The sequence below is a fragment of the Syngnathus floridae genome, chromosome 19 (genome assembly GCF_059516105.1).
Source record: "Syngnathus floridae isolate MCC-2025c chromosome 19, RoL_Sflo_1.0, whole genome shotgun sequence".
Lineage (NCBI taxonomy): Eukaryota > Metazoa > Chordata > Actinopteri > Syngnathiformes > Syngnathidae > Syngnathus > Syngnathus floridae.
In genome coordinates, this window is record NC_142431.1 from 5,573,629 (window position 1) to 5,600,662 (window position 27,034).

A 27,034-nucleotide genomic window follows, 5' to 3' on the forward strand; every position below is an offset into this window, starting at 1 on the left:
AAAATTTAATTCGCATCAAAATGATCTGGATTTGGAAATCATATTTTTTTGCTGTTCAAGATCAAATCTGTCTGATTTTCATGCCGGTTTTTCAAAACTACCCTGATCCAGATTGACCCAAAAAAAAATTCACAGTGCATTCAGAAGAAAAAGACAATACAGAGCGGGGTCAGGCTGCAGCGGCCCAAAAAAAAAAAAAAAAAAATACAGTACCCATAACGCTAGAGTGCATCGTGACATTAAGTGGTATATCTCCTAAATATTTTTTTTCTGGACACAAATCATTGTCTCTCTCAATGGTTGCTATTTATATGAACAGTAAGAGCATTCTGTGCACACGCACACACACTCACGCACAAACTTTAAATATATTTATCATTGAGCACATTCAAGTAAAAAGACAGAAAGGGGTTTTCCATGTGAAACAATGCTGTATCTCTTGCCGGAATAATTACAGTTAAAGTGAGCACTTCCTTTGAGTGCAATGCATTTGCTACTTAATAAATGATTTATAAATATAAAGCTCACTCGCTTCTGTGACTACAGTGCAATGAACAAAAGAAGTGAAGATGGAGTAGCACACCTTTCTGGCGTCTCTCTAACCAATATTTTTCAAATGGAGTATGATGGACAAGTTTAGCCCTGAACATGGACCTGTAAATGTACAAGGGCAGGCTACACTGCAAGGATTTCAAGAGTGATGGAGTAAGTGGGCTCACAGATCATCTTTAAGTCATACTTTTACCTCTTGACAACAAAAGTTGTTTTTCACCTTTTCACCGGGCTTTTCACTATTAAGTGCTGCTATTTTTATCATGCAGGAAGTCTTCCCAAAAAGACCTTTATCTCAGAAAGTGCCTAGAAAATTACTTTTGTTACAGCCTCTGGGAAATACTTTGTTTTTTATTTAGTAAAGGAGTTTAAGTTCTAACCAAAAAACTTCCACAAACAGATTCTCTGCAGTTATAGTTCTCTGCACCATAAGGCGCACTTAAAAGTCTAATTTTCTGAAAAACTAAAGGTAAGCCTTTTAATAAGGTGCGCCTATTGTGTGGACCGAATTCCAAAATCACAAGGATGTAATATGCAGGTGTAATAAATCAAATAAGTCGTTTTTCAACTTGTAATAACAAACATGCAAACTCTACACAGGAAGGCCAGCGCCAGAATCATCATTTTGAATTTTAAAATGTCTTTTTTTATAATTATGATGATTATTATTATTATTAGGACTTGCAGATAGTTTCAAATATTCAGTTCTAGTATTTTGAAACCATGTTCACAATTCTTGGGGATGATTGCTTATTTGATTATATGAGAAATAAGTGATTATTTAAAAAAATTCTGATAGTTTTGTTTGGGAAATCGTTAAAAAAAATCCATAAAGGTGTTGTTCAAATATTTTAAATATTGAGAAGCTAGCAGCCAGCAAGCTTTTCAGGTCCAGGTCTTGTACTCCTGGTCTTTGAGATAGATGTTCATGATGGGTGCAAAATATTTCAGATGAAAGCCAGTTTCTTCATTCATCCACTAGGTGGCGTAGTGACCTTTATTCATCCAGTTCTGCAAAAAGATGCATATTAAAATCACCAAAGGACAAATTCAATACCAACTTTTTGAATAAAACTTTCTCTATTTTTTTCCTTAGGAAAGTTTACCTCTTTTGAAGGACAGAATAAAAAAACTTGGGTTCTGTGTCTTGGGGAAGAAATAGAAGTGCGCACTTGCACTCACTTCCTGGTGTATCATTTCCTGCGAAGAATAAAAATACACTTACCAGTCCTGCTAGACAAGTTATATCTAGCTCTTGGTAGGACAGTAAAATCCCATCTTATTTCAAGGTCGTTACCGTTCATGTTTTTGTTCATGAATTCACCTCCATGTCCAGACGGCCGGTGCATGGTGAGCAAATAAGCCCCGGTATGTAGTATTAGCATCCAGGCCAGCAGCTAAACTGTGTGTAAAGCCATCTAATGAACTCTAGGCCTCAGTTTACTTATTAACTATGGTATGACTAACTACAAGTTCACCCTGTAACAGTGATGGTGAAGGTTAGTTTGTCGTAAAGTGTTTCGTCACAGTTATAGTTAGGCCTGGTAAAATTGTTTTTACGGTTGACAAGTTGCTGGTTTGCGTCTAACTCAGTTGCACAATACCAGCACTGTTGTGTTTCAAATATCTGCACATTACATTAATGATTTTATTGACTTTTCTTTTATATTTCTTCTTTAACATAAGGTAACTGACGTGAGCTAGTATGTCGCTGTCGTTACCATCCACTGACATGCTTGAGACACCTCCAGGATATCCATTTGAGGAAATTAATTATGAAGACATTGATGTAGAAGAGGTAGGTTGCGTTTATTTATGTGGTCTTATTACTCCTGTCACAAAGTGGTGGTAATGCAAGATAAACATTTTAATTTCAGGTAGTAGGCAGAGGAGCTTTTGGCGTGGTCTGCAAAGCCAAGTGGAAAGGGAAAGATGTTGCTATCAAGACCATTGAGAGTGAATCAGAAAGAAAAGCCTTCATTGTTGAGGTATTCCACTTTATAGGCTTTTTCAGTCTGTCCCTGACTGTCAATTAAAACTGGTTATAAAGCATTGTGACAATATTTTATGATGTTACCACTTTACTACTATTTTTCTTACAGCATTCATAGTAAGGATTATATCTTAATTACATTAACAACTTGATTGAGTGTGTCCCTTTGTCTGCAGCTCCGGCAACTTTCCCGTGTAAATCACCCTAATATTGTGAAGTTGTATGGCTCCTGCAGTAATCCAGTAAGTTTTATTTTAATTAAAAAAATATTATTTAGTTTGATTTTAACATGGTACCGCGTATATATAGTATATTTACAAATTGAAATAAATATTCAGATTTTTTTTTTTTTTTTAACTAAGATAGATGGGGGGGGAATAATTACCCAAGCATCTCAACACAATAAATTTTAGACCTGCAATTGCTTTGTATTGTTTTCTTTAGGTCTGCCTTGTGATGGAATATGCTGAAGGAGGTTCACTGTACAATGGTGAGTTTACACTAGAAAAATACTGACAAGTTAGGACTAAAACCAATTGAGTCCACTCCAACTTTCTTGCTCCCAATTCGCTGAGCCTGCTGCTCCTTTTTTTTTTTGTTTCAGTCCTGGCTAGTAAAGGAAGCTAGCAGTATACTTCTTGCTTCCACCGATCGCAATGTTATTGTTGTTATTGTTTACTTCAGCCTACTAGCTTGACCGTATTAAATATATATGGGAACGCTGAGCATTATGTTGTCATTGTCAGGGTCATGACTACCCTTTTTTTTTTTTTTTTGTAGTGCTGCATGGTGCTGAACCACTCCCCTGTTACTCTGCTTCTCATGCCATGAGCTGGTGTTTACAATGTTCCCAAGGTGTTGCCTACCTCCATGGCATGAAACCAAAGGCTCTGATCCACAGGGACCTCAAGCCACCCAAGTATGCCAATTGTCGCCTCACACTGTTTTTTTTTTATCCTATCTCACCCTGTTACCCTCATTTTTACATGGTCATATTTTACAAGTCATAACCCACCAACCAAATTAGTTTAAGAGGTCTTAGGAACATTACCGTAAGGTGTGATATAAAAGGGCACTATTATTTATTAATTCCATCGACATTTCATGGACTTTTTTTTACTTTTGGTTGTGAGTGTGAGTGATGAAGCTGCTTGACTCCACAAATTATCTCACTGATTAATTTATAGTATATGGTAGTTTGGCTAACATAAGGAAATTTTTGTTTTCATGCTCATTCTTTGTCCTTTTTAGTTTGCTTCTTGTGGCTGGTGGCACTGTACTCAAGATATGTGATTTTGGAACAGCCTGTGACATTCAGACTCATATGACAAATAACAAAGGAAGTGCAGCATGGATGGCTCCAGAGGTATTTGAAGGCAAGTAGAAATTGCAAATTGATCCGTGATCCCTTTTTTTTTTATTTGAATTGACCATATTTTTCTGTACTTCTAGGTAGCAATTACAGCGAGAAGTGTGACGTGTTTAGCTGGGGAATAATTCTCTGGGAGGTGGTCACACGTAGGAAGCCCTTCGATGAAATCGGAGGACCGGCCTTTCGTATTATGTGGGCTGTACATAATGGTAAGTCAGAAGGATACAGAACATTAATATGAAAATCTTTGGACCACTCCACATATTGACTATTATAGTTTTGAATTTCACATGATTTCAGCATCAATTTAAAACATCTTTTTGCTATTGTGGGATCACGTCATTTTTTTCCCCCGCTTGGATTGTGTGTGTTCTATTTCAGGGACAAGACCACCTTTGATCAAAAATTTACCCAAACCAATTGAGAATTTGATGACCCGATGCTGGTCCAAAGACCCCTCTCAGCGGCCTTCTATGGAAGAGATTGTGAAAATCATGACTCATCTCATGAGTGTAATCTATTATGATACTATTATTATTAATCTATTATGGATGGATGGATACTATTATTTCCATCTATTTTTGTAATTAACCTTGCCTCTGATGTTTGCTTCCAGTACTTTCCAGGATCAGAAGAACCCTTGCAAACTCCATATCAATATTCAGATGATGGGCAGAGCAACTCTGCAACTAGGACAGGTACATAAATAACTTTCAAAATTGCGTGATACACCCACCACAAGTGTGAGGTTATTATTATTATTTTTTCATTTTATTTTTTTGTTTCCCCCCTTGGGGAACAGGTTCAAATGTGGACAGCAGTGACACCAAAAGTGATCCGAACATTGAGCGCAGTGATTCTCAAGGAAGCAACGACACTATTAAGATCACACCACAATATGCGCCTCACTTCAAGCCAAAGGCAAAGTCATATTTAACTCTTGATTTGGGGAAAATGTTTTATATATATATATATATATATTTAACAACCAGTTATAGATTAAATAACTTTGATTTTGGTCTTTCAGGGAGATCCCTTGAGGTCACTGCCTCTTTCCAGAGGAGGTAGTTTCGAGAGTCTACCTGCTCGAACACAGGGTTTCACATCCTCTGAAAATAAACGAATGAGTGCTGACCTTTCAGAACTGGAGCCCAAGATGGGATTCGTATCAGCAGGTAATAGAAGTTTCATATTTGTGTTTGTTTTTTTGTTTGTTTGTCTGACTGTTCTTGTCCTTAAACACTTTTGGAGGGACGTCTTTCTGAGGACTGATAGGAGCGAGACCTCAATGGAAGAAAACCAAATATTTAGCTGCGATGAATAGGATGCATGTTACCCCCCCCCCCCCCCCCTGCAGAAAAGTAAACTGCATGTGTATTAGCCTGCCTTTCCAGTCCACTTGGCTTCCAGTACAGACTGCACGCTTGTTGTGTATACAGCTGTATGCATGTGTATATATTTTGCAGCACGCCCCCCGTATAAACGAGGCCATCGTAAAACAGCATCTTATGGCACCATTCTGGATGTTCCCAAGATCGTCTTCACAGGTATAGCTGGACTGCTGGGCCTCCTGCTAATTGGTTGGTTTTGGTCTCGATCTTGGGTTGCTCTGCTGCTGTGACTTATTCCTCTCCTGCGTGTCACTCTTTGACATAACTGCTATATAAGGTGATGGGTTAATTGCAGAATTCACGGGTGATAAATAGGGGTGTCTTTATCTTTGGGTTTAACACAACAGAGCTGCCTTGTATTGCTGTGATTTTACAAAAAAAAAAAGCGTGAGTTGTGATTTGAGCGTTGTCCTGTCCCACCATCCATCATTTTGAACTGTTGTCATTAGTTGCTTTTAAAGTCTTTTTTTTTTTTTTCATATGCCTTGATTAGCGGTAGCAGGATATGAGTAGAAACTTTGTTCTCTAGCTCGGCCTGACTTTTGTGCACTGAAGACAAACAAATGCGGCCCTTATATCCAAGTCTTTACACCGATTGACTGTTTCCTCTCATTTTTGAGAAGTTGTCAAAATGAATTAATTACATTTTGATCAGCAACAAAATCTGAAACCCAAGTATGTGACAGTACACGATCACGTCATCAATCCCTGTGTTTGTGATGGTTTGTCAAACTCAGTGACCAATGTCGAGGTTTTTGTTTTGTCATGTCCAAGATAGACACAGGCTAAAAGAAATTGGTAACTTTTTTAGGTCCACAATAGTAACAATGGTTTGTGTGCTATATATTAGTGCAATTAAGAACATTTAAAAAATCTTTAAATCTGTGACAAGTAATATTTCATATAAAACAAATCAAGACTATGTATGAATATTCAATTGTATATTACATCTTGTCATCAATTAGTCTGGGTTAATTTGCCAGACATAAAAAAAATAACACAATACATCCATAAACACTGGAATTGATATCTAGTGATACGTGTATTTGCTTGTTGTAAAGGTAAGGGTCCCCTTCTACCAACAACCTCATATTTATCTGAGTTGTTCTGTCCTTGTTTTTCCTACCCTATTCATAGCCACGTGTGAACCTCAGAGGCGCCGGTCTGTACAGGATTTGCCAGGAATTGGCACAGAATCCACCCAGGTAAGTAAAAAAAAAATCACGGAGCTACAAAACTTTATATGTACGGAAAAGAATTGGCCACCATTTTCTTTTACGTCCATCAACCACGTGCCAAATAAGGTTTCCAATTTCTTCATATGTGATTCTTACAATATAAAATGCGAATACAGCTCAGATTATTTTTTGATGTGTTGCATGCATTTTCCTGCTGCTTGTCCACAGCAGAAATTTCCATTCCTTTTTACACATTTATTCAGGCTGATGCCTCAGACAGTCTCTAACAGCTTGACTGTGGTTGCAATTAGTTTTTTCTCCCAGCCATGAATAACGTCATATAATTTATATCCTCCTGCAGGGAAGTAGGAACAGTAGCCGATCTTCTAGTCCCAGTTTGAGGATGATGCCGCCTGACAAGGGAAACAGTAGAGGTTACTTCTCCCCTGATGACCCCACAGGTATTTATTATAGCTATAGGTAATAAAATTATATTCTTATAATTATGATAGGTAATAAAAATATTTAACCAGAAATATTTAACAAACTCACAATTACATCGTATAGAAATAACATAACATGCAAGTAATGACAACTTAGAATTTCTTTTTCATAGACACCAACGGCTCAGACAATTCAATTCCAATGGCTTACCTCACCCTTGATCACCAGCTGCAGGTACACTTTTTAGGGTTGTTGGGGTTTTTTTTTTTTTGGGGGGGGGGGGGTATTGCAATCCCTTTATTGTACCATCACTTTCAAATGTGCAACATAAGTGGTAACCACAGCATATAATTTATTCCAGCCCCTGGCTCCTTTCCCCAACTCAAAAGAGTCCATGGCTGTTTTTGAGCAGCACTGCAAAATGGCGCAAGAATATCTGAAAGTGCAAACAGAGATCGCCCTGCTAATCCAGAGGAAGTAAGTAAAACAATGCTTTCAAAAAAGACCGCCATAGTATAAGAGGCAAGGTTACCGCAAAAAATTTAAAGCTGCAGTGCCCTGTCCTTAAAGTATTCTTCCATTTTCCTCCCCATCTGTGAAGAAAGGAACTTATTGCTGAACTGGACCAAGATGAGAAGGACCAGCAGAACACGTCCCGTCTGGTGCAGGAACACAAAAAACTACTGGAAGAAAACAAGAGTCTGTCCACATACTACCAGAAGTGCAAAAAACAACTGGAGCTGATCCGGGTGCAGCAACAAAAGAGACAGGGGACTTTGTGATATGTACTCCTCCGACATCTGACACAAACACGTGTATGTGCACGCACGTAAAAAACACAAACGGCAGTGCAGTCCCGTCGTGCTGGTGTACCCTGCGTGTCACACTGTCATGTCTGCCTCTGTCCTGCAGGAAGGTGTCTTCTGTACATATATTTGCACATAGTCACAGTGTGACTGCAGACCAAACAATCACTGCATTGGTGTGGAGTTTGCTTCTATTGCAGCTGAGTGTGACAGCATGTTGGTGAGGGCGCTTCGTGTATTTTACATGTTGCCCTCGGGGGGGCCTCCTTGGCACACCAGTTGATGTTTTTTCATTCCTTAGCATTCTCTGGCACCCTTCTAGCAGCCGATGGTGAGATCATCCTCAAGAATGTGAGGGGGGGGGAAAAAAAAGCAAAGCTGTTCTTCAGCGAGTGTGTGCAGAATTGATGAAATGTGGAGGATAATTGGAGACTGTCTCTCGAAGTGTGTGTGTAAACCATTATGCAAATGTACACCGCAAAGTATCAGTGTAGTCATAATCAGCCTCCCCTTTTCCATCAGTGCTATTATCCCGGGCAGAGACCATGATTAATTCTTCCAGTGAGTTGAATAGGGATTTGGTTCAGATTGTTTCTTACTCATCTTTTACGTTCCTCAGAGGAAGAACAACTTCTGAATGATCTCTTCATGTGCACATGGATGCAAAAATAACACAATAAGCTTTCAAAGCAAATGCTGTGGATTCCACATTTAACACTTTTTTTTTTTGTATTTGACCTAAGTGCTGTTTTGATTCAAAATGTTTTTTGTTGTCTTTTCGTAGTCGTCGTTTGGTTTATGACATTTTATGGGGTGTGGGAATTTTAATTTAAAAAGCTCATAAAGGCCCATATATGAAGGTTTTTAGTTCACTTGTTGCCTTAACGGGTGTCAAACTCATTTTTGTCACGGGCCACATCATAGTTTCCTTCAGCGGGCATACAGTATAGGCTACACAACAAACTGATGAATAACTAGTTTTGAAATCTAGCAAAAATAGTTCAAATATTTTAAAAAGATGAATAGTAATAAAAATTGCTAGCAATCTCTATATCTTAAAAGTGAAGAAAATTCGTAATTTTAGTAATGACACAAAGTCAATGCAAAATTTGTCTTTGTCGGTCACATAAAATGATGTGGTGGGCCGAATCTGGCCCCCGGGCTTTGAGTTTGACACCTATGCCTTAGAACATTGGTAGGCAACTCCGGTCCTTGAGGGCCTATATGTTTTTTTATGTCTACCTGTGGCAACACACCTCATTCAGATTGTCCGATAATTAGCATTAGTGTGTAGCAATAGGGAGACGTAAAAAAACAATGGCCATTGAGGACCAGTGTTTCCTACCCATGGCTTAGAAGTGCTTGACTTGTTTTATGACCATTAGCGGAAATGACAAAAAGACAACGTAATGTACATTGGATGACACAGATTGTGTTGCAGTGAAATATTTCCCCTATGTTCTGCACCCAAAAATTAGGAGATTTTACTTCAAAATACTTTGTTCAAATTCTACAAATTCATGTCCCTTCAGTATTTTTGCACAATCACAGTTTTGTCTTTCAAGCACAGGTGAGTAATCACAATTTGAAAGACTTGGCAAGGTATTTTTAAGAAACATTTTTTTTTTCATGGGTATCTAAGAAAGTTAAAAGCTTTTTGTCATGATTTTTTTTTTTTTGTCTTGTCAATTTATTTTACATTCACACAGGTCCTCAACACCTTACAATGTGTGGTTTGGGTGACAGTGAGATGTCAGAAATAAACTGAATTGTGGAAAATGTTTTCGCTGTGGAAAATAATATACATTATTTTTGTTTGTCAAGTCCAGGTAGGGGTGCTCAATTAATCGAATTTAATCGTAATCACAATCTTAGCTCCAGACGATCTCAAAATTCATATAATCGAAGACAAATGAGGCATACACCATAATTTGGTACCAATTTATCATTGTAAAATGTGATTATATGCAGTAAATGCAAACAAAAGATTTGACAGTATACTTTGCCTGAAAATGTAATGCTTTTCTTTCAGATATGTGCGAGTGAAACCATGTTAAAATGTACAAAAAAAGGAAATCTATTTGTGCTTAGCTGTGTGCTGGGCACCCCTAAACCTCTGATCCTAGATTCGCCCCTGCTTTGAGTCTTCACAAATCAATCACGTTGCCACATTCAATATGGCGGTGAGGTTTACGTAACTATTTTGTGCCAAGCTATTATCTAGTTAGATGTCCATGGACAAGCACACTTAAAGCCTTTCGCAACGCCAAGTACAGTGTTGAGCTGACGATGTTGTGAATGAACGAAAACGAGTGACGTCGACGGACTAATGTCAACAATGCGGCGATCGAGAGTAGGCGTTCCAGTCGAGTGTAACCAACAGCGGGAGACTGACTTGCGCTCCGTGCAGAAACACTGCAAACGTAATCACACGTAATCATAGCAGAAACAACAGGGAAGAAAATCACGGACATGTTTTTTAGAAGGTGAGACGAATCAAACCTAATTGTAGCCACTGAAGAAAAAAGTCGAAAATTGCAGTCGGGGAGGATTTAAATAGAGCAAAGCAATCCATCATGTGAAAGAACTTGATTGTGAAACGGATACGAGGATTTGATCGAGAAGGAAGAACACGGTAAGCAGCCATGCACACTTTCTGGCGTCTTTGTCACACTTCGACTACTATCTGCTGTGTAATTTTAATTTCCTGTTTGTCACAATCGAAATGGAGGTAATCGGTGCAGTGAGTTACAAACAAACATTCTAAGATGCGTAGAATATAATTATTGGAAGAACGTTACTATAATCTTGAAGGTGGTGAAATGATTGGGTTGGCTGGCTCATAACGACAAACCCGAACCACATCCTGTTGTGTATTGAGTCAGCGTTGTGTATTTTCTACGATTGTGCATAATAGCGGATCAAGTGTATTTACTCCACGGGGGGAAACATTTAAAGACCACCCACCCCACCCCCATGTTGCAAACACACCCTAGTCACAATTTCCCAGGTTTATAATACTGTTGTGATGATTAGTTGGAGTAAGAATACGATATATGCAGGACTGGTTTCTATAGAAACCGACGATAATTTAACATGATGACAATTTTGCATACTATTATCATATTTCTTTTGCATTCTAAAGACATTTTATTCCTAGCCGATTTGGCTTATACATGGACTGCGGCTGCTCGTATTTACTCCTACAGCCATGCGTTGTTTCTTTTTCTTCACCCAAAATAATTTCACGTGTAAAGATCTAATTTAATTTTGAAAAACATATATTTTATGCGCTTTGTATTGTTTGTGTGAGTGGGTCCTGAAGGCTTAGTGAGCTAGCCCCTTTTATTGTGTGTGTGTGTGGAGGGGGGGGGGGGTCTCTAATTTTAAATAAAAATCAACAATAAATGCAGGCGTGAAACAATCAAACATGTTCTAAATTTAAATAATATTCATCAGCATAATTAAAGATATATATTATAATGAATTACATCACAGTATTTAATAGATATTTTATAGGAATGCTATTTCTATGCTTTGCTCTTTTATATGTTTCCCGGAAATATAACGTGCCCTAACAAAATATTTAGCAGAATTTCTACGTTTATTTAAGTATTTGTTTAGTCCCACGATTGACTCGTTGATGCGGTAATAATACAGAATTTTAGAATCGGCGCTGACGTACAGTCAGGTATGCGCCTCTTTGTCTGCTGAACGTGCTACGTAAAGCAGCATCAGCCATCAATCTTCCACTCTCTCTCTCTCATACGTATATACTTTGTTTTCTCTGGTGAATTATCATTTTAAATGCACTGTTTTCCAAGCTTTTGTCATTTTTATTACGTTAAAACAATAATGCAATAAAACGGGTCGATTCGCTACATTGTTCGAATTCCAAACAAATGTTCCTTAATGGCTTCAGTTATGATGGATAGGTTCCGTTCCAGAATCAAATCATTACATGATTAATCAATATGAACATATTGTATTGAGCAGGATGACCAGAGAAACATGTTTTATTTGCATCAGAGACCAAAATGACCTAAAATGCAGGGCCATGTCAACATTGCAGAAGATAAAGACTTTTATTTTTACTATAATTTCAAGTGATGTACAGTAGATCTAAAATCTCTGTATACATTCACTGATCACATGAAGCATATACATTTTGCATACATCTGAAAGAACACTCCTCTCAATCGTGTTTATTCTAAACTTTACTAGTATTTCTCACTGCTTACCCATGATGCACCTCTCTTCATCTCCAGGCTGTTAAAGGCAGTGAAAGAGACCATTGTTCTGTCACTCTGAGGCAAGAACGCTGCACTTCTGACACAGGGTGGGAGAAAATCCCATTGTACCCCTGGAACATGCTTGAATCTTGGATGAATGTGGTATTCTCTCTTCATCCGTGGCAGAGAACATCAGACTGTTTGTGTTTAAATTAACGCTGAGCCATAATAGGAAGAAAATATCTCCTTTGCATATATGCCCCCCCCCCCCCCCCACACACACACATACACACAGTTCAAATAGTACAGTGGAAAACCCTTGAACAAAGCAAACAAATGATCCCCTACTTCAAAAGTTTTACTTCTCATTCTCATTGCTATTTTTCCAGAGTCCCTCATGCATTTTCACAACAGTACAGTCAATTTGCATGAGAATATTTGATTCTCTCTACTCTCAGGTTCCAGGCTAGCTAAAATTCGAATAGCTCTGCGTCTTCCTGATCCAATGACTGTCTACAGCCCTATCAGTCAACTGCGAGTCTAATTTTAACCTCGCTGTAATGTATCATGTGTCACCCCTTGCCATGTTGTTCATTTGTTTGACTAAAGGCTTTTTTTTTTTTTTTTTTTAGGAGACTCTCGGGTAGCTCTGATAATGATGATAATTATGATAACGATGATAATAATTTGTGCACTAAGAAGAAAACTGGCATGTAAAATGTTTCAATATAGTACTTTATTTGTTTATTTGTTTGACTAAAGGCTTTTTTTTAGGAGACTCTCGGGTAGCTCTGATAATGATGATAATTATGATAAGGATGATAATAATTTGTGCACTAAGAAGAAAACTAGCATGTAAAATGTTTTAGTATACTCCATAAACAAACTATTGTCCACACACATACACATATGTACCAGTTTACAGCGCTGCATATTTTTGCATGTTAAAAATAAATTTTAATAGGAATAGTTTAGAACAAATATTTTTCTAAACTTTTTGCAGACGCCAATTTTTTTTATATCTCAGTTAAGTACAGGGTGTCTATAAAGTACATAGTAAATATAAATGAATCTTCTGCAATTTTTGTGATAAGACCATCCAAATAATATCCCAAAAAATATATAAATGAATAAAATAGATCGTAAAATTGCCTGTGTACCCAGAGAATTTGTTAATGTCTACAGAAAAACTTGGACTGAGACCCTCAGGTTGTTTTTGACACAATGCAGCAGTTAGTGACGGGCAGCCAGTATGTTGACCGCCATCTTTTCTTCTCCAATAAGCATACTAGAGTGAATGAGCATCTCATCCTATTCAACTGTTGGAAGACTGGTATGGAAATGTTGACACAGAGTTGAGCGCAGCTCCAGAAACTCGTGGAATCCCCCGGAGAAGATCTTGGGCGGGAGACTGACTTGTAGCCTTGGAATGCACTCGAAAGAATCAGACTTATTGACTGGACTTGCTCAACCCTGATAAGCTCCTCCTCTTCCACTACAACCAGTCTGTCTCACCTTTTTTCTCGGGGTGTCAAACTGTTGTGTGCCCTTTGTGAGTGTGTGATGGAATACCACAGGAGGTGCGGAATTATTGCTTCACATGGAAGTAATTGATTTTCTATTGATTAAGTGTCAAACTTAAGGCCCGGGAGCCAGAGACGACCCATCACGTTATTTTATGTGGCCCACAGACAAATTCTGCATCGACTTTGTGTCACTACTACCGTATTTTCCGCACTATAAGGCGCACCTAAAAACCTCCAATTTTCTCAGAAGCCGACAGTGCGCCTTATATATGGACCAATATTGAGCCACTACAGCAGGTGTGTCCAAATATAAGGACTTATATATAGACAAAGTTTTAAAATGGGCCATTCATTGAAGGTGCGCCTAATAATCCGGTGCGCCTTTTATATGGACAAAGTTTTAAAATGGGCCATTCATTGAAGGTGCGCCTTATAATCCGGTGCACCTTATAGTGCGGAAAATACGGTAAATTTAAAAAAATTAGTTCTTTAAAAAAATTGAGATATTACTACCAATTTCAATTACCATTCTTTTTTTTTAAAAATATTTTAACCCGTTTGTAACTTGAAATTGTGTTATTTGACCACTAATATGAATGCAAGTTTTTATATCATGGTCGGGATGGAAAGTCATGCCACTATTGACAGTCTTTGAATATGTAAGCATTACTGACAATACCATTCAATAATTGTTTGCAAGCTAGGTTGGATGAGATGTTAAACTTGACATAACTATTCCAGCCCACCACTTAATTCAAGCAGAGGATGACATGTCAAGAAGGAATGTGGAATGTGGTGCGCCCACAGAGACACGGCATTAAACATAGTGTATGCATACAGCCAACATCTGTAGACATCTAGAAAGGGTGTAACGTGGCTAGTATGGGGTCGTGGAATGTTGGACCTAATTTTGACGCTTTCTATTGCACAAGTCCAATTTTTAATGAGAGACATTTTTTCTCTGAATAACAAAATAATGACAGAATAAGCCTCTGCCATAAAGTGGACATTTGTGGTGATCGTAGTGATTCAGCACTCATATATTTGCCATTTTACGTGGGCTATGCCTCTGTGTCAGCTATTTGCATAAAACTTTCCATTTGGTTTTTTTATAATGTGGATTTTATGTTTTTCTTGTCTGTTTCACATATTTTTCAGTCCCTTGTCATGTTTAATCAGTCTCAATAACTCCAAGAAATTAGTGTACACTTAGTCTACAAAGGATTTTTTTTTTTCAGTGTCAGATTGCTTTTTTTTGCTCGCATATCAAAATTTAGAAACACAAAATAATTGCATGATTTTAGGCTGACGTCATGTGAAAGTAAAAATGACTCATACCAGCATGGTGAGGAAAGGGGGGGAGCTAATAAAAAAATATATATAAATTAGCAATTTCTTTTTTTCGCAAGATTATTCAACATCATTTTAAAAACCAAAACATCAAATTCATACTTGAATCTATTTATTGAATGAATTTCATTCCCATACCAAATGACAGAGGCCAAGCAGTGAAGCAAGAGACATTTGAAACAGTCAGTCCAGTCTATAGATAACACTTTCTATCACATGTGCAGCGTGTTACCATATAAGACAGCAATATGACTCACCTTACTCACTGACCTACTATGTGGGAAGTCATGATTCATGCAAGCTGCATTTAAGATGGCGGGGGCCTAAAATAGTCTCAAATGTCGTCATACAAACACATGCGCGCGCACACACACATGTTCCTACCTTGCTTGTTCACTCACCCACACTCAGACATTGATAGGTTCAGCGTGTGTTAGTAAGAAATATGTTGTTACTGTAAAGAGGGGAATATTAAGATGACTGGATGCATACTGAAATCTTTTTGAGGTAATGAAAATAACGTGTGTTTGCAGCTTTGTTCCTGACCTGATTGACAATGTTATTTTTATTTTAGTATGGCTGTATGTTGTCACAATCTGTCACTGATTTCAGTCTTCATGTCTTGCATTAGCCTCAAGGATTTCGATATTTTATTTGATCAATACCAGTATCGACCATATTAATCACACTGAGATTACATCACAGATGTGTAAAAAAAAAAAAAAAAAAAAAAAAAGATCCTTTCCATTTTTTTTTTTGGTGGGAGTGAGAGAATCAAACCATATCAATAATTAAAATATGGGAGCCAGATAATCAAACCATGTCAATAATGAATCTAAATCAATAATTAATTATTTTTCTTTAGAAATAGAGGCACAATGACATCATCATGAAACGTGTGTCGTATATGTGCTTTTATACAACCAAAGAATATCATTATTTTAACATATGGTATTAATTTATTGTTATTATGTCCATACTGTCAACTGAAATAATAAAGAGAAATATATGAATAAAATGTAAATATAAATCGTAATATTAGGCATTTTGTTGTGAAGTTAGCCCATTTTGAGAACTGTCAGGACTGAATGACCTCATACAGGTAGATTTTACCCCCCCACAATATAATTTATGTTTTAATTCCCTATAAACATTTTTCTTCCATTATTTGATGATACAGTACAATATTGAGAAGTTTACAGGTGATATCCTTGTAAAATAAACTCATCCCTTCTGTTTTCAGATTGTAAGCGGAATGTCCGTGGATGAGAGGCCTGAAGCCCCCATGTATGTGTATGAGTCAACAGTTCATTGTACCAATATCCTCCTCTGCCTTAATGACCAGCGGAAGCAGGATATCCTGTGCGATGTGACTATCCTAGTGGAAGGCAAGGAATTTCGCGGGCATCGGGCCGTGCTAGCCGCCTGCAGCGAATATTTCCTCCAGGTGTTGGTAGGCCAGACGGAGAATGGCTTTTTGGTCAGCCTTCCTGAAGAGGTATGTCCAACAAATATGAATTAATTAAGATAGCATGATTATTGTTGTATTAGCAATACCATTTAAAACCCTTTGAAAGAAATATTGTTGATTTTAAGTCCCCCTCCCTTACCTCGCTGTTACGTATTTAATTATTTTTGTATGAAATTGTATTTCATTCAAGACTTTTTTTTTTTTTTTTAAATGATGCCAACTGCGCTTACCGTATTTTCCGGACTATAAGGCGCACCGGACTATAAGGCGCACCTTCAATGAATGGCCCATTTTAAAACTTTGTCCTTATAAAAGGCGCACCGGACTATAAGGTGCACCATTAATGCATCATGTCAGAGTTTTAATCCAAATCAAATCATTCTCCATTTTATCTTTTTTATTTCAACTTCAAATGCAAGAAATTACTTTATAATCCCAAAATAATGATCCATAGTCTTTTTGATTCATGATTCATAGTCTTCAGCGGGCCACTTATGATTGATTTCATGACACAATGCTTCGGGCCAGTTTAAATTTAGGAATTTGGTCCATATATAAGGCGCACCCGACTATAAGGCGCACTGTCGGCTTTTGAGAAAATGTTAGGTTTTTAGGTGCGCCTTATAGTCCGGAAAATACGGTACATTTGACAATTTTTTTTCATTTTAAAATATGTGATTTCCAATGATCACATCATGTCATATCACCTTGACATCTACACAGATAAGGTTTATGTACTTTTATGACACTGCAGTGGCACAAAATGACCCCCAGACGGTAATATGCATATAATTGCATATGTCTAAGGACACAAAAAGATAACGCTGCAGACTGCAGCTGATAATACTAAACTGAAAATAGACCCATTGGTATGCTGAGGTCTTTTCCTTCTTCAGAGTTGCTATTAATAAACATGTTTGGCTACGGCATGTTGGCTAATTCCTCTTATTCAAATTATGATTATACTTTGTACCTTTCCACACTAGTTACTGCCATAATTTGACTAACTAGTTTACATTCATGGGTGACTGTAATTCTATAGGTGGCAATAATTTGCTTTTTTAACAAGTTTCTTTTGATGGAATTAAGAATGAATAAATTCATTTTGTCTAGAAAGCATTTTATAGCTATTATTAGCATATTAGCATATCATAGGTAACTGTACAATTCAAACGATTCTATAAATATCAAGGATGGCTCACAAACAAATAATGATTTTTCAGTTGATGTAAATCTGTCAAATTTATAAAGTTAAGTGCTTGTAGTTATTTTCAAAGTGGAATAACATTGTGGCACCACACCCAAGTACTCCAGACTGATGACAATTTCCCTGCTATTTTGCAGGTCACTGCCAAAGGATTCGTCCCGTTGTTGCAGTTTGCCTACACTGCTAAACTGTTACTCAGCAAAGAAAACATTCAAGAGGTCATCCGCTGTGCCGAATTCCTGCGCATGCACAACCTAGAGGACTCGTGCTTTCGTTTTCTGGAAGCTCAGCTGCGTAGTGAGGACAGCTTGCTGCACTGTCACAATGTAGCTGCTGAGGGCATCAACTCGGAGAATGAAAGCATGCAGTCAGAGACCGAAAGATCATCCTCTCCAACGATACAACGTGCTGATGATCCCGCCACCTTTCAGTTCCCCGGTGAGGATCAATTAACAATGACTGGTAACTTCACAGACGGACGATTGGACTTCGATCGACGCCGAGGATCAGACCTGCCGCGATGCCCTAAGTACCGGAAATACCAATGGGCTTATAAAAAGCACAATGATGATTTGTCTTCACACACCAGTACCTCAGGTTTTCCAAGCACAATAAAAGAGGGCAACATTAGTGGGGGAGTAACGGATCCGAACAGGTTGCCTTTGACAGAAATCAAAGTTGAACCACAAGTAGAGGAAGAGGCCATCTCATTGGACATTACTGACGGCGCGTCAGCAATGGAGATGGATAACCCCGCGTCGTCAGAAATCATCAAGAGAATGAAGTCGGCATCCTGCATTCGAGCCTTACTGAAAAAAGGAGTGGACTGCTCCAATCTGCCCAGTACACCTCAGCCGCTATTTGCAAACAGGCTCGTTTATCCCCAGGATAAAGTTAACTCTCAGGGAGATCACAAAAAAGACTTGAAAGGTCTTGCTGGACAATTGAGTTGGTCTTTATTATCCCCAAAGAACAATGACAATTTCAGCGCCGATCTTAAATCCTGCGACGAAACCTGCAAACAGGAAGTTGAGCTCGATCGAGGGACTGTCATATTTTCCTCCGGGGCCTGCAGTCGTCTGGGAAACCCGGCACATTCTTATCCTGGTGGGAATTCTTTTGAAACGGAGCTTCCTGAACACATACCAAAGGGTCTTGGAGCTAGTCAGTCCCTTCCAAGCTCCCAGGCCTATTCTCCCAGCACCACCTCCAGCGAACCCCATCTACTGTGCCGTCCACGGTCAAATACCAGCTGTCCGGTTCCAATAAAAGTCTGCCCACGCTCACCACCTTGTGAGACACGGACAAGGACATCCAGTTCCTGTTCGTCGTACTCCTATGCAGAAGATGGCAGTGGAGGCTCCCCATGCAGCCTGCCTCAATTTGAGTTCTCTTCGTCACCTTGCTCCAACATGGCCCGCTGTCTCAATGTTGACCAGCAGGACCACAATGTAGGGGATGGAGTTTTTATCCAGGGGCAAACCAACATCAAATGTGAACAGTCCTATGGCACCAATTCCAGCGATGAGTCGGGTTCTTTTTCCGAGGGAGACAGCGAGTCCTGCACTGTACAAGAGCGTGGCCCAGAGGTAAGTACAAATTTGGATGTGCATTCATTTATAATGTCATATGACTTTTGATCACCAACTTTGAATTTGACAGGTGAAGCTACCTTTCCCTGTTGATCAAATCATAAATCTTCCAAGGAATGACTTCCAAACACTGGTGAAAATGCACAAACTGACCTCAGAGCAACTCGAGTTCATCCACGATGTGAGGCGAAGAAGTAAGAATCGCATCGCTGCCCAACGCTGCCGCAAAAGAAAGCTCGACTGTATCTTGAACCTCGAGTGTGAGATTAGAAAACTGGTGAGTCCATCTACACTTGGATCTGAAGATCTCATGACACCTTCCTACTGATTTTGAATGAAAAATAGTGGCAGCCATTTTATATTAACTAGGATACACCCCTAATAAACCATGGTTTAGAAGCTGTCAAACTCAAGGCCCGGGGGCCAGATACGGCCCACCACATAATTTTGTGTGGCCCACAAAGACAAATTTTCTCCAAAATACTCGATCCTACTGTCAGATTGGTGCGCAACTGGAAAAAAAAAAAAAGCTAAATTGCGTGTTTACCATCTGGCATTGTTATTCTCAATTTCGCAGAAAACCACAGGCCGAAACAGATCCCCACTCACAGGACCTGAGCAAGCCGCGCTCTTCGTTACATTCGGCCCGGTTGTTTCGGCCACAATCAGCGTGAAGTCCTGTTGCACTCGAATAGTTCCCTGCTGCAACACACTTCATATGATTCATATGATCGGATACTCGGCAAGGTCTGCAGAACCTGGATAGCAATCCTGATTGTTTGAATCAGGTGTAGCAGCAGGAAGACATAAAAAAAAAAAAAAAAATACAGGATATTGATGACTGGAATTGCCCAACCTTGGTCTCAGCTCTGCGGGATTTTACGGTAAATATAATAAATGGACTGTCACTTGTTTAGCACTTTTCTATTTTCAGTACTAAAGGCGTTTCAGATTTACCAAGCATCAGGAGCAAACCCCCAATCCAATTTATCACTGCGCCATACCGCCCCAATAAAAAGAAAATAGAATTAAAAAAAATTGAATATGTATTGCTTTATGTAAATTTTTTAAATTTTTTTGCAAATACAGGTATGCGAAAAGGAGAAGCTGCTTACAGAGAGAAATCAACTGAAGGCTTGTATGGGGGAACTATGGGAAAACTTTTCCTGCCTGTCCCAGGAGGTGTGCAGGGATGTCCAGCTAAGCCCCGAACAGGTTCAGTCATTGCACCACTACTGCCCAGTCCTACGCCCCACCAATTCCACCGCCAGCCATCACGCCGCCTACGATCCCAAGTCTTGTAACAGACCTAACACCACCAGCATCGATCTCTGTTTGGACTCCGCCACACCTGAAACAAACATTCCTGGTTCTCCAGGCCTTTTGGAGATCAACTCGATGGAAAACGGGGAAGACAAAGGTATGGACAGCCAATACATCAGCTTGTACACAGATTCAGGGCTGACCGTGGAGAAATACGGTAATCAGACGGTAACAGTTGATTTTTGCCAGGAAATGACAGAAAAATGTACAACTGATGAGCAGCCACACAAGGACTAATTGATAGTATTTGTTTTTCATGTTTAGTGTTGTTATTATTATTATTATCATCATTATTATTATTATTTTATTTTTTATTATTACTATTATTATTATTACTATTATTACTAGTAGTAGTAGTAGTAGTAATATTTAATTATACTACTCTGACAAACCCTCTCTTGGGGTTGTTGATAATACCCAACTTCTGCCAGTGTTGACAAAAAATTATATATTTTTATGTATTTATGTTTTTCATGATTTCTATTTTATGAACAGTTGACACGCTGTCTTAAAAAAGCGGAAATACTGTTCATCAAGTATTCCCTTACCAAAAGTGAGACTTTCTCACTTAAGTCTTTACAATGGTGCTATGGCCCCCGGCAGCAGCTTTGAGAGTCGGGCAGGGTTCATGTCTTCATGACACCCAAAACACAAAGAGGAACCTCAGTGGACAAAAAAAAAAATTCTTTCTATATATCGCTTTTATTGGCATGGTCCCTGTATTTCTTCTCTCTGACTCGTTTTCATGTGCATCCTCTCTTGCTTTTTTTTTTTTTTTGCTGTGACACTTTTCATCTCTAGCTATTCAAAACTCAGGAAAAAAAAAATCCTCAGAATGTTTACCATAATTCATGCAAAATGAGAATACAGATTTTATACATGAGGGGAAGTTATCATGCAATTAGACTGTAAAATGTTTATGCAAACATTTTCTTGTAATTGTGTACAGGCTGTAAACTGATAACATTCCTTTTTTGCCTTCTGGAGCTCTCGGTATAATTTTTTTTCTTTTTTTTTGCTGGCAGATGCATATTTTCTCTCTTTAACCAGCAATACCTTGTTTGGATGTTGACTTTGTGCTTGTTTGGCAAAATGTAGATAGTGTGAGCATGATTACTGTCAATGACTTTGAACAGATGTAGGCTTAGATGGTTTTTTTTTCCACCAAGGATAGAGAAGGCTGAGGAAAAAAAATCTTCATTTTTGCCATCTCATATTGTAAATATTCCCCCCCCCCAACATGGTGGGTGCTCTTAATTCTCAGGAAAACCGCTTAACAGACATGCATAGAGACTGAAAGACATATTTCTTAAAATAAACACAACAAAATTTAAGATCCATGTCTACACATACATGGAGACTAAATGTACCTTTTAAATTATCCGCTCTCCCCTGTTATCTAAGTGAATGAGGATTTTAGGAAAATTGTTTTGCTTTTTAAAAAGCAGACAACCTGAACTGTCTTTGCAATGTATTTTTATTTTCTATTTATAAACTGGAAAAGTCTTGTTTACCATTAAAGGTGTTATGACTTGAAATTCAGCATTTGGACTATTTAGCCACAGTCTATAAAATTAATGATTGTGATAATTGCCTTTGAATTTAATGGAATTCATTCCAAAATTTGTGTTCTCCTTACAGTGGGAATATTAAAAAAAAGAAAAAATTGCTCGCACCGAAATTACAAATCATGCCTCTACCCTTGAGAATAAATCAGTGTGATGAGGATTAGTGTTTTTAACACAAACGGTGCTGCAAAAAGTTGCTTAGTGTAACAAATTTTATCAATATCCTTAATAAATGGGCAAATACAGTTCATATCAGCATTTTTCACGAGAAAGGTGAAAGGGGAATCACACTTTTAACTTAAATGAATAAATAATTCAATGAATATATAACCACAAGAACTCGGCAATCATAATTTCTGTGAATATTGAGTAAAATATAAAAAAAATATTATTAGTTATCAAATATGACAGAATTTTTGCCATGTAAAATTGATAGGACAGGTTTGCAATTGTGTGAAAATATTTCCTTTCTCTTTATGGGATGAGTCAGCCGGATTGTACAGTATGTATGTATTTATGTATGTGCATATATATATATATATATATATATATATATATATATTATACATATACATATATATAATTATACCTATATATAATTATATATATAATTATATATATATAATTTTATATATGTATATGTATAATTATATATAATTATATATATATATATATATATATATATATATATATATATATATATATATATATATATATATATATATATATATATATATATATATATATATATATATATATATATATATATACGCCTTAGAACTTGCAGAGACCATAGTACACATTCAAGTGAAGCGAGTGTATGCAGGGGCCTTGACCCTTCCCTCAAAAGTCACCAGTGCAACTTTTTCACACTGATCTACTTGTGAAATGACTCATACCTCTCATAACAGGTCAATGACTGTATCAACAAACTGCATCAGGTGTTTTCTACATGTTTTTTACTCAGATTATACGGACTATTGTTTACTTGCAAGTTTTGGTGCATCATTTATTGGAATAACTTGTAGTTAAAATTGTTCTCATCTTTCTAATTTTGTATTGTTGTTCATTTTAAAATACTGTATTGTGCTTATTCGCTACGAGTATCATGAAAGTTTTTTTTAAATGGTAAATACAGTCATGATTTGACGGTTATTGTAAATATATTGTGAAAACTTTTCTCAAATTCATTTTAATTGGCAGTGTTATATAACTTAAAGTACTGTACTTTTTTGTCTTTACGCCATTTTGCTTGATGAAATAAACATGCATATCACTGCTGATATTATTATTATTTTTTGGAAATTACATTTTCAATCCAGTCATTTTGGGAGAAAGCTCAACAAGTAGTAATAGAGAAAGCACCTTGACTCCATTTTGAAAAATATGATTCATTGTGATAAAAAAGAATAATAAAACAACTAAAAAACAGCCCTGACATATTTGTGGTGTCATACCAAGAAGTTCCAAATATTTCACCTGATATAAAAATCAAACCATGAGAAAGGCAGGTGTGTTGCTTTGTTACGGTATCTGTGTGGTCGTACCACGGTGGACTTTCTGGAATATCCCAACCAAAGGTTTCTTCAAGATGAAACAGGAAATAACAAAGGATCACATACAGGGTGGAGCACCATCCAAACAATGAACTACAGTGGGCTCAACTGAAACAAGAAGTACTTTGTGTTTGCAATTGCAAGACGTGCACCGCTGGAGCAAAGTCGGGTGGGGACAGGAGCAGGGTCGGGGGAGCCACAGAGTGTCTGCGCCGCTGGAGCAGGGTCAGATCCCGCCGCAGGTTTTTTTTAGGCCAGCGCAGGGTTGAGGAGGAATCGCTGGAGGATGGTTGGCAGCAGCAGAGCATGTGTCGCAGGAGCAGGGTTGGGTGGTCGCCACTCCGCGAGTGTCGCTGGAGCAGGGTCCTGTGGGGCTGTCAGAGCACGTGCGCCCCAGTATCAGTGTTGGAGGACGGCCGCAGGGTTTGACCCAGTTTATTAGAAGGTGGGTGTGAAAAACTAGGACATGCATGAGGTGCGGGTGAGAGAGAGGTGGAGGTGATCAGCAGGCTGAGGTTCTGGAACACTTGTGAAGTGTTGAGCGACCCATTGAGGAGGAGCAATGGTTTGGAGCAGGTGGTGACGTCGCTAGCTTGATGGATTATGTCTAAGACATATTGTCACCCAAGGAGCAGGATTTAGAACCAGAAGCCGACCTGACACGGATGTTGAAAAGTAAATGTCTTTATATAAAAGATTACATCGTATATATGGCAGAATAAAGTATATATGGCAGAATAAAGGTGACGTAATAAAAGGAAAACACATATAAGGACTACAATAACTGCATAGCACTTGAAATATCAATGAACCAGGTCAGTATGACAGAATAAATATAAAAAAAGGACAAATAAAAAAGGACAAGCAAAAGGAACTACTTAAAGGAACTACCAGTCACAACAGCAGAAAAAAAAATCTGAAAAGTAATTAACAAAAGCTGAAACAAACTTTCAGAAAACAAATTAAAACAAAAAAAGAGCTGTACAGTTATTTTAATTTGTTTTCTGAAATGTCCAAAACAAAATTGTAAAAGTGGCTGCTTAAATAAATGTATTCCTTGGTGTGTTCTTGCAAAACATACTTTGGCAAATGCCAATCTTTCATTAAAAGTTCACAAATGGGGTAATTTTGATGTTGACTAATACATGCATTGATCTATTTCTTTAAGATCAAAGTGATCTCAAGTTACAAAAAAAAAAGAATAAAAAATATACAGACTAAATCGAATTTGTCCACTTCCACAATTACTTTGTTTTCCAATTTTATTTTTTCATGATGGACGACAGCTCCAGCAGCATGGTCTGAAAGAGGAGGGGGAAAAATGAAAACATTATTACCAAACCAGAATCAAACTTGAAAAAAAAAATCTTGTTATACCGTATTTGTATTTTTAAAAATTGGGTTAAAACAATAAGAAAAAAAGTCTGTACAATGATTTCCAATGTGGATATTATGATCGCTGCCTTCCATGACATCATCAACCAAGACATGGAGGGGAGGGGTATGTGGCCCTATTTTTTAAAGACAATTGTTTTATTTTTTTCACCAAAATAAATGGATAAGACAGAAAATACTAACTTTTTTGTCAATTAAATGTTTTTATCTCAATTATCATAACATTTGCTGGGTTACTTTAATGTACTGTTTCTAATATATTCTCACCATAGACATTCTCCTCCCGCTAGATGGAGGCGGTGGAGTCATGACAGGACTCTCTTCCTTGTTGAAGTTCGGGGCCTCAGCGCTCATTCCAGTCATAGAACTGTCCGATGGACTGCCCTGCCTTCCATCAGACATTCCTCGGGACATGAAACTGCTTTTTCGGGCTGTCGAGAAATGTTCACTCCCTGGAGAATCACTAGTGTCACTATACACACCCATTGGATTTTGCTCTCTTAATTTATTGCTCTGGGTTGCAAAGGTCTCCATGTGTCTGGCCAAAGATGAAGCTTGAGGTCCAGTATACTGCAATGTTCCAGAATTATGAGGAGCATCTGAATCATCACTATAAGATGATTGCAAGGTAACATCTCGATTGTGTTGCCGATCCATAGCTCTGAGATGTGGCAAATTCTGGATGTTCGCTGGTGGCTGATGAGTCTTGTTAGATACCTGGATAAGAGGAGCTAGAGAAGTGAGATTCAATGGCTCAGTTTCTTCACGAGTGTTGGACAAAACTGAGCAGACCATTTGTGGGAGTTGCATCAGTCTTTGTGGAGAGGAATTTGGAAGTATGCAGACCTGCTGCACCATGGAGTTTTTCTTCGATCTGCAAATACTATCACTATCTCCGTATTTATAACCATACAGACTCTGCTTGATTTTCTTCACCCCCAGATGGAAGGTCTCAAGAAGGTTGAGGAATAAAGAAACTCCGGATATAACCAACATGAAAACCATGAAAATGTTCTTCTCAGTTGGTCGTGACACAAAACAATCCACGCTGTTAGGGCAAGGTAACCTCTCGCATTTGTACAGAGGAGACAACCTGATTCCATAGAGAGCACATTGACCTATAATAAAACCAACTTCCAATATAGATCTTGTTAAGATATGGAAAACATATGTTCGCAACAAAGATCCTTGAAGGGGAGCTTTCCTTACTTTCTTCTGTTCATCTAGTTTCCGAAGCTCCCGTTCGATTCGCTTATGGTTGAGAACAAGGTCTGTGGTCTCCAGTTCAGCTTTCAGACATGTTTTTTTTCGGTGCCTCTCCTTATCGAGGGTCCTCAAATGATACAACGCATGGCCCATGTAGACCAAAGAGGGTGAAGATACAAATATGATCTGAAGCACCCAATAACGGATGAGAGAAATTGGGAAAGCCTGGTCGTAGCAAACATTTTTACAGCCAGGTTGCTCTGTATTACAAACAAACTCACTCTGTTCATCATCCCAGACGTCCTCTGCAGCAACACCAAGGACAAGCATACGAAAAACGAAGAGGATGGTCAGCCAAATCTTGCCCACAATGGTGGAATGAATATGAACCTCCTCTAAAATGCTGCCCAACAAATTCCAATCCCCCATCTTCCGTCACATTTTTTTTTTGCTGGCAGGAAAAAAACAGGCATTCATGAATGTTCAAACCATGATCAGATCCAAAAAAATTGTTTTAATTAAGAAGGTTATTTACTTACAGTTATTTGTAGTCTTTGTCCTCGCAAATAGAGGCTGATTCATCATTGTTCTCTTCCGAGAGAGAAAATAACACTACTGTCCATTGCTTCCGACTCTCCAGAGCGGTGGGGAACTAGGTCTCCAGTTTACATTTGATCAATCATGATGCCATAATGGCCTGAGGTTAGATCCACTCTGCTACTTTTAACAGGTCACCAGACTGGAAATAGTACCCATCGTTCTGTCGATATGTAATATGTTTACAGCCTCCTAACTTAGACTGGAAATTCAATGGCCAAGTTTTTATTTTCAACCGAAACAAGAATTTATAAGCAGGTATAAGAATAAATAAA

General features: G+C 38.1%; 3 protein-coding genes and 1 long non-coding RNA gene across 6 annotated transcripts; 2 read left to right on the forward strand and 2 right to left on the reverse strand.

Annotated features, from left to right (window-relative positions):
- Window positions 1-1,109: 1,109 nt before the first annotated feature.
- LOC148381836 (uncharacterized) lies at window positions 1,110-1,984 on the reverse strand. Its single transcript, XR_015854292.1, has 3 exons — window positions 1,850-1,984; window positions 1,659-1,752; window positions 1,110-1,563 (listed from the first exon to the last, which is right to left on the reverse strand). It is a non-coding gene; the product is annotated as an uncharacterized LOC148381836 (long non-coding RNA).
- Window positions 1,711-9,518, forward strand: map3k7 (mitogen-activated protein kinase kinase kinase 7). Of its 3 annotated transcripts, none has more exons than XM_088361412.1 (18): window positions 1,711-1,920; window positions 2,239-2,350; window positions 2,430-2,540; window positions 2,722-2,787; window positions 2,990-3,035; window positions 3,326-3,464; window positions 3,797-3,925; window positions 4,002-4,126; window positions 4,299-4,429; window positions 4,534-4,615; window positions 4,720-4,838; window positions 4,945-5,092; window positions 5,384-5,464; window positions 6,446-6,513; window positions 6,848-6,947; window positions 7,103-7,164; window positions 7,292-7,407; window positions 7,532-9,518. In XM_088361412.1, the coding sequence occupies exons 2-18, from the start codon at window positions 2,258-2,260 to the stop codon at window positions 7,710-7,712; spliced, it is 1,797 nt and encodes a 598-aa protein (XP_088217538.1). In that variant the 5' UTR covers window positions 1,711-1,920; window positions 2,239-2,257; the 3' UTR covers window positions 7,713-9,518. The 3 variants fall into 3 exon arrangements, with proteins under 3 accessions (XP_088217538.1, XP_088217539.1, XP_088217540.1); XM_088361413.1 differs by having other exon boundaries at window positions 1,711-1,902; XM_088361414.1 differs by lacking the exon at window positions 5,384-5,464.
- A 466-nt stretch (window positions 9,519-9,984) lies between these two features.
- Window positions 9,985-22,559, forward strand: bach2b (BACH transcriptional regulator 2b). The gene is made up of 5 exons (XM_088361452.1): window positions 9,985-10,371; window positions 16,088-16,342; window positions 17,660-19,111; window positions 19,185-19,391; window positions 20,204-22,559. Exons 2-5 carry the CDS (start codon window positions 16,100-16,102, stop codon window positions 20,672-20,674), a joined length of 2,373 nt encoding a protein of 790 aa, XP_088217578.1. The 5' UTR covers window positions 9,985-10,371; window positions 16,088-16,099; the 3' UTR covers window positions 20,675-22,559.
- Window positions 22,560-24,229: 1,670 nt separating this feature from the next.
- gja10b (gap junction protein alpha 10 b) lies at window positions 24,230-26,928 on the reverse strand. The gene is made up of 3 exons (XM_088361453.1): window positions 26,702-26,928; window positions 25,224-26,613; window positions 24,230-24,862 (listed from the first exon to the last, which is right to left on the reverse strand). The coding sequence occupies exons 2-3, from the start codon at window positions 26,589-26,591 to the stop codon at window positions 24,824-24,826; spliced, it is 1,407 nt and encodes a 468-aa protein (XP_088217579.1). The 5' UTR covers window positions 26,592-26,613; window positions 26,702-26,928; the 3' UTR covers window positions 24,230-24,823.
- Window positions 26,929-27,034: the final 106 nt, after the last annotated feature.